At 55.1% G+C, this 7,398-nt stretch overlaps 1 protein-coding gene across 1 annotated transcript; it reads right to left on the reverse strand.

The window, feature by feature from the left end:
- Nucleotides 1-2,529: 2,529 nt before the first annotated feature.
- LOC125549043 (uncharacterized) lies at nucleotides 2,530-5,363 on the reverse strand. Its single transcript, XM_048712541.2, has 3 exons — nucleotides 4,786-5,363; nucleotides 4,247-4,705; nucleotides 2,530-3,047 (listed from the first exon to the last, which is right to left on the reverse strand). Exons 1-3 carry the CDS (start codon nucleotides 5,105-5,107, stop codon nucleotides 2,764-2,766), a joined length of 1,065 nt encoding a protein of 354 aa, XP_048568498.1. The 5' UTR covers nucleotides 5,108-5,363; the 3' UTR covers nucleotides 2,530-2,763.
- Between the last annotated feature and the right edge of the window lie 2,035 nt (nucleotides 5,364-7,398).

Here is a 7,398-nt window from a genome sequence, read left to right on the forward strand (position 1 = left end):
GTCGCACAGCGGCATCATTGCACGGATGCGGTCGAGCACGGAATTGTTGCACAGCGGAACGACGCCCCCCGGCAACCTGAACACTTTGGGATGTTGAGGGTCATACTTGAACAGCTGCCGCAACATCGCGTTGAGCTCCAGAACTGTGAAGTTGAAGTTGAGGCCCGGCCGCAGCCTCATGATATCCGCCGCATTCTTGAACTCCCAAGTGGGCCTCCCCCGTTCCTGCAGGGGGGGCGATGCGGCGGCGAAGAAAGTCTGCGCCAACAGCGCCTACAGTGAGCCCGGCAAGCCTGAGGCGTAGGATCCGGGTGACAGCAATCTTCAGCCTGTCGTCTTCCGGGGCCACGTCACCCCAATCGCTGCCGCACGCCACTGGGGTTTGGCGCCGGGTGGTGAATGGCTGCGGATTCTCCTCGTCAATCCAGCACCAGTCTGCTCTCCACTCCTCCCACTTGCCGCGGAATTCTCCCTCCAGATAAGTTTCCTTCTCGTCGGCCCTTGAGATCCAGGCGATTTCGCCGGATAGAGGCTCTCCTCTCTCTACTCGGGGTATGAAGAAGTGGCGAAAGAGGGCTACATTGGGGTGGACTCCGACAAAGTTTTCGCAGAGATGTGCGAAAACCGCCATGGTCAGAACGGCATTGGGGGTGAAGTCAAGGAGGTGGAACCCGTAGGTGTTCATGATGTCGCAGAAGAATTCAGAGAAAGGCGGGTAGAGCCCGCAGTAGAAGAACAGAGCGAAGAAAGGGTATCCATTTGGGGCCTTCTTCCAAGCGGCGGCGGGAAGTACCTTCGTGCACGGATGCGCTCGTGTCTCTGCCGACCAGAAGAGGAAGTAGTTCTCCCTCAGCTCCTTCGCGGCGAGCTTGGGGGGAAGACAGCCCGCTCCTTCCGCAGTGCCGCAAGCCGCTGCGCCTCGGTCGACTTCACGACCTTCCCCTTGTCGGCTTTTGGAGCCATGGCGGAAGTGGTGGAGGAGGTCGACGGCGTTGGTGGTGCTGGTGGCGATGGGGGGTGGAGTGCTGCTCTTTTTCGGCTCTGGGAAGGCGAGGGAGCGGCGGAGATTTCTGAGATTGGAAGCAGCAACGGGCGAATGGGCGAACTTCCCCTGTTTCCCCTGCGTATAAAGAGGGAGGGGGCGGACATTCCGCATTTCCGAATAAAGTAACCACCCACGATCTCTCCCACGACGCCGCATTCGACGCGTGCCGTTCGGGGAGGGCGCTGGGAATACGGAGAGAGATACGGCGTAACCTAGGCCGCGCGTGCCCGTGCCCTGTTTTGGGCCTGGCCCAACAGCGCTCGGCATCGTGTATGGCCCAGGCCCGGGGGCTCCTGTCGGTGTACTAGGGTAGGGGTACCCTAGTATCCCGAACTTGTGCACGGGCAGTCGCAGCGTCCCGCGGCAAGGCTTGCCGGGTGACCGCCAAGGTCCTCCGTGGTTCCTTTGGAGCCATTCAAGAACAAAGTATCCAAGTCAAAGAGACAAGACCCCGGCGAGAGGAGCTTGCCGGGAAGGCCAACCAAGGCACCTCAAGACTCCGGCAAGAGGAGCTTGCCGGGAAGGCCAACCAAGGCACCTCAAGACCCCGGCAAGAGGAGATTGCCGGGAAGGCCAACCAAGGCATCCCAAGGAACTTGCCGCGACGCACCTCGTGTCCCGGCAAGGCCCGGTGAGCGACAAGCTCCCGGACGCGGCAAGACAACGACCGCAGCAAGCCACCACCGCGTGCCCGCGCTCCAGCACATCCACCAACGTGTCGCTCTGGGACCCTTCCAGGCGTACGTGGCGGGAGGTTGCGCAGCCAGCGGCGCGCAGTGGCAAGCGGCGCTGACAAGATTGCCGTTGTGGCGGGCGGTGGCGTCCCTGACGGTCCCTTCTTGCACTGTTTAGGCGACACAGACGGGCATTTAATGCCCTTGTCCACTGCCGTCAGGATTAGGTATGATACACTGTAGCAGATAGCTGTACCTACTGCAGCGCCCTTCCAGTTTTACCCTTTGCCTCCGTTGGCACCTGTCGGTGACCCCTTGAGCATATAAAAGGAGGCCCATGCGCAACGTAGAGGAGGGAGCTAGTTCAAGAACACTCACACTCGGTCTCGTTAGCTGCTGGTGTATACTGTAGCACTCCGCGTTCCCGAGTAAGAAATCAATACAAACCACAAAGCAGGAGTAGGGTTTTACGCATCCGTGCGGCCCGAACCTGGGTAAATCGCTCGCGTGCTTCGCCTCGATCCGCTCTTTGTACGATCTCCGCCCCCGCCAAACCGAAAGGAACCCGGTCTGCCGGTCCCATAGGTGTCCGTGGATCAGTACCCCGGCACCCCGCTCATCGACGAGGCGCACCGTCGACGGTTGCGAGCCCAGCACCACCTCGCCGCGGCTGTACCGGAGCAGCTTTACCGCCCGGAAATACGCGGCGTACCACGCCGGCCATCGCTGCGACGCGGGATCGCCCACCGTGTCGCCAGAGAGACGTGTCGTGTCGGGCAACGCCATCATCCGTGCTGGGAACTTCAGCAGTTTCCATCCTCCACCGCGAACTGTGGATTGGTTGATTCCAAACACAAGCTGATGTTCATGTGGTACATGAGTTAAAACAAGTAGAGTGGCAAACAAGCCAGCCAAATATACAGAGCCAACATAGCTAGTGCCTTTTATAGTAAGCTATCTAGAGGCTAGAGCTAGCTAGTGATCCACCTGCCGCACGCACTCTCTGCTAGAGCATCGGCATCGATCCATGCATCCGTCTATCCATCATGTCGCTCCAACCCCGAGGAAATCTATGAAAGTCGGCGACGGCGACGTGCCGTCCAAGTGAACGCCAGCTTGGTCCGTCACGGCAAACACGGCGGCAGACGATCCATTTGCGTCGTCAGAGTTGAACCATGCCATCTCATGGTGGCCGCCGCCGGTCCAGCCTCCTCGCGCCGGCAGCGGCTCCCCGTAAAGGCCGCCACCTCCTGCTCCTCCTCGCACGGCCATGGCGTCCGGCCACGAGAGGCGCCCGTCGTGCACAGAGTTGGATGCGGCGCCGGGCCCTGCAGCCAGACAAAATAAACACACGAGCGAAACATTACTGGTTCATACTACTACACGGTAAAAACTGGATCGGGATCGTCAACCGACGAAGAAAAGGGAACAGATCAAGGACAGGAGAAGCGGTGGTGGTTACAGTGCAGGTGAGAGGGCCATTTATGAGGACGAGGCAGATGGATCTCCCCCCATACCGCTCGGCAGCAAGTGCTCGGCCCGTGCGCGCCTGATCCCGAGCGTGCGTGTGCGGGAACACTGTGCTTGTCGCTGCGCCCTGTGGCCCGTGCGCGGGCGAGCGAGCGATGGACTGAGCGTGCGTGCGTGTGCGGGAGGATCACTGTGCGTGTGCTGTGCGTGGCAAAAGTCCAAAGTCTTCCCGGCCAGTGCCTGGTCTTCGTTGGTTCGATCCATCGTCTCACGCCCACATGCCGCCCGTTTCGAGCGAGGCATTTATTTCGGTTGCCGGCCGGTGGCAGTGCAACCGACGAAAAGGCCGGCCGTGTACGTACCGCACGGTGGGGGCCTCCCTTGCCTCTACGCGTGCGCTTCGCCGGAGTAGTACGCAGCAGATCCATTGATTTAGGAAGGAGTACGTGCTATGCGTCAGCATCCTCAAAACTTCATCTAAGGGTTTTCCCTTCTAATTCGCACCTCTTTTGTATGTAAAAAAAACCCCATTTTAACTATACTTTCACTACTAAAAACTACACTTTCACTATTAAAAACAAAAAAGGAAAAATAATGTGGATATCTCATTCCATTCAACATATTGCGTGCACAAGGCCAGTGAGTGCGGAGGCCGGAGGCCGGCAGGCTGGATGCGAGTTGGGGGGGGGGGGGGGGGGGGCTTTCTTTTCAAAAAAAAAATGTTGGGTACTAAAGGGGTGTTTGGATAAGTTAGATGCCTTATAATCCCAGATATTTTTCCTATGAATTAGAGATGATCTAACTTTGAAATGTCTACCCTCCTAAGAAAACGTAGAAATCTATACCTTTCTTCACTTAAAATAACTTTCGACCACTATAGAGTATTTTATGTCCCGAAAGCTCAGTCGTCTAGAATAATCAGCTAGGAATGTGTGAGGGACCACCAGTCAGTGTGAACAGTTTTGAGATTGCAGTGCTGCTATAGAAAATCTACCGCCTCTATACGTTGTGGTGGTGGTGGTGACGGTGATGAACTGATGATAGATAAGTTACTCACCGGGGAACAAGCAGAAGGTAGGCTCCAACGCCGAGGCAGCGGCGGCGCCGGCAGGGAAAGAGAGGCAGCAGTGGCTGAAGCTGAAGCCGTAGGGGTCCGCAAAGACGGCGGAGTCGTTGGCGGCGACCAGGAGGTGGTTGTGGCGGTGACCAACGACGTCGACGTGCCCAGCACCGGCAGCCACCCCGGAGGACGAGTCAAGCGTGCGCTGGACAGCCTGGTTGAGCTTGCGGCGGCGGTAGGCGATGGACTGCTCGCGGTACTTGCGCGCCATGATGACATGCCAGTGGTTCTTGACAGCGTTGTCGGTCCGGCCGGGGAAGAGCCGCGCGATCATGGACCACTTGTTGCCGTAGAAGCGGTGCGCCGCCATCAGCCTCTCCTCCTCCTCGTCGGAGAACGGGCGCTTGCTGATCCGCGGGTCCAGCTGGTTGAACCATCGCAGCCGACAGCTCTTCCCTGAATCTCACGCATAAAAAGTTAGACGTCATAGTGTTATGTACATGAGCTGAAGAGCACGGTGGCTTGGCCATACATACCGGATCTCCCGTCGAGCTTCTCGGCGATGAGGTTCCAGTTCTGGGGGCCGTAGAGCGCCACGAGTTCGCGTAGCTTCATGTCCTCGGCAGGACGCCAGTGGCCGCGCGCCGCATGCCTGGACTGTCCGCTACTGCTGCTTTCCTGGGGGTCGGCGGCATTGCTCCCCGCCCCGCCACCGCCGAGGTATCCCTTGTCTATAGTGGCCGTGCCGGTGGTGAGCACGGCACCCCCGCCCTTGGACGAGGAGGACGACGATGCCTGGTCGTCGTTTGCGGCCACCATGCGCACCAGCCACGGAGGACAGGCCGACGAGCTAGGCATCCCAGCACAGCCAGCGTCGACCTAATTTTTTGAACTACCTATGTAGCTACGGGGCTCCAATCGAACGAGCGGGCTAGTGATCAGTGCCTAGGCGGTTGGAAAAAAGGAAGAGGAGTAGGAGTAGAAGAGGACGCAGCAGGAAGAGGGAAAAGAGAGGGTAAATGGCAGGGAGAAGATGGGGCAGCTTGCTTTTCTTAACCCAAACCTACACGGTGCTAGAGCTCTCACAGTGTCACTCACTCGCTCACTCTAAATGCAGGAGTCGCAGTGCGAGCTTTGATTTTTTACTGCTGGATGCGGAGCTCCTAGATGGTGAGATGAGCTAGGGATCGTCTGCGCGCGGCGGGCTGTCGCACCTGCCCGGACATGAGACGGAGGGGCCGGCGGTGGCTATGGAGGTGGGGCGCGCGCTCGTCCACTCGCTCGGAGTAAAGTCTTTCGGCTTAGGGCTGCCCGGGGTAAAAAGTTAAGAAGGTATACTTGACTGAAATGTTAAACATAATGGGCCTAGCCCATGTATAACTTCTAAAATCTCAACGAGACCCATGTATAAACGGCAAGTGGTGATGCTAAAATTTACTCCCATATAAATACAGTTAGTGGAGAAAGTGTTTTACCTCTTTAGAGCATCTATATCCGGACTTGACAAATCCGGTCAACTATACGTCCGCAGACGCGCAAAGGCACGCCTGCACACGCAGCCGGACCGCCCCTCATATGTTGTGCTTGGCAGCCACATACCTCAAATCCAAGCTCTTCATGCAAATCCATGCACGTCCATCTTACACGTCAATGTCACACGTAAATAACAAATGTTGATACCGGAAATACATACTTTTTACATAAAATTTATTTGCACAACTCAAACATTAACTCTTTGGTTTTCATTATGGGTCCACATATGCTCCACAAGATCAATGAGTAGCTACGTGTGCACCTGATGATCTCGAAAATTATGATTCATCTGCAGAAATTTCATAAGCTGATTTGCATCTTGATCTTCCGGGATTTGAACTTATTCTCCAGGCTTCAAAATCATTGGTTTGGGCTACACCATCATCCTCATCCTCGACAATCATATTGTACAAAATAAAACAACATGTCATCAGCTGCCACAAAGTTTCTAATTCCCATCATTGCAACTCCACAAACAATTCCCCAACAAGCTTGAAGCACTCAGAATGCCCTCTCCGCATCCTTCCTAGCTGCTTTATGCATTGTTGCAAAGCGACTCTGTTTGTTCACTTGTGGTTCAGATATGGTCTTCACAAATGCCGCCCACTAAGGATAGATACCATCGGCAATATAGTATCTGATGTTGTAGTCGAGACCGTTGACAATGTAGTTGCACGACGACGAGTCCTCATTACAAAGCCTCCTGAACACAGGATATCGTTGAAGCACATTGATATCGTTGTGAGAACCCGACATTCCAAAGAAAGCATGCCAAATCCATAAGTCATGTGATGCCACGGCTTCCACTATGATGATGGCCTCTGTGGTGTGTTCTTGATACATTCCCCGCAAACCTTTGAGACAGTTCTTCCATTGCCTATGCATGCAATCAATTGATCTGAGCATTCCTGTTAACCCTCCGGCCTCTTCAACAGCCAACAACTTTCCTCTATCCTGCATATTTCGTTCTCTAAGATACTCTGCTCCAAACACCTACACCATGGCGCGGGAAAACCTGATAGTAGTCTTCAGACATGTGCTCTCCCACATCCGGACCATCTCACCAACATCATCTGCGGCAGAACCAAGTGAAAGCATCCTCAGAGCAGCCGTGCATTTCTGCTTGGCAGAGAAAGAAAGTTGGTCACAACAATCCCTTGTGAGCTTGAAGTAGTCATTGTGTGCCTCCACTCCCTCCATAATGCGCAAAAACAATGGTTTGCGCATACGAAAACAACGACCAAACCATGGATCATCCGAGAAGGTCGGGTCCGGAGCAAAGTTGTCCTTGTGTGAGACCCTATCCCAATTTATCACTCTTATCCCTTTGATTGAGCCCTTGAAGTTGAGAATACACTACACCTGTCAGTCCATTTCCTCTTGCATGCTTTGAGCATGATCATGTCCACTTCTTCGTCCTTATCCGACAAACCGAAGAACTCATCTTCAATCATTTTATCAAGCTCCGTCGGTCCATACTCCTCGTCCAATGAAGCATCAGATTTTCCCCATGAATAAATCACAAAAAACCGGGTGAGACAATGGGTCGAACAAACAAAGCGCAAGGGGCAACCTGATAGTTGTTGGACATACCGCGATGGCGTCCGAGCCGGCGG

The sequence above is a fragment of the Triticum urartu genome, chromosome 3A (genome assembly GCF_056163025.1).
Source record: "Triticum urartu cultivar PI428250 chromosome 3A, HENAU_Tu73, whole genome shotgun sequence".
NCBI classification, from domain to species: domain Eukaryota; kingdom Viridiplantae; phylum Streptophyta; class Magnoliopsida; order Poales; family Poaceae; genus Triticum; species Triticum urartu.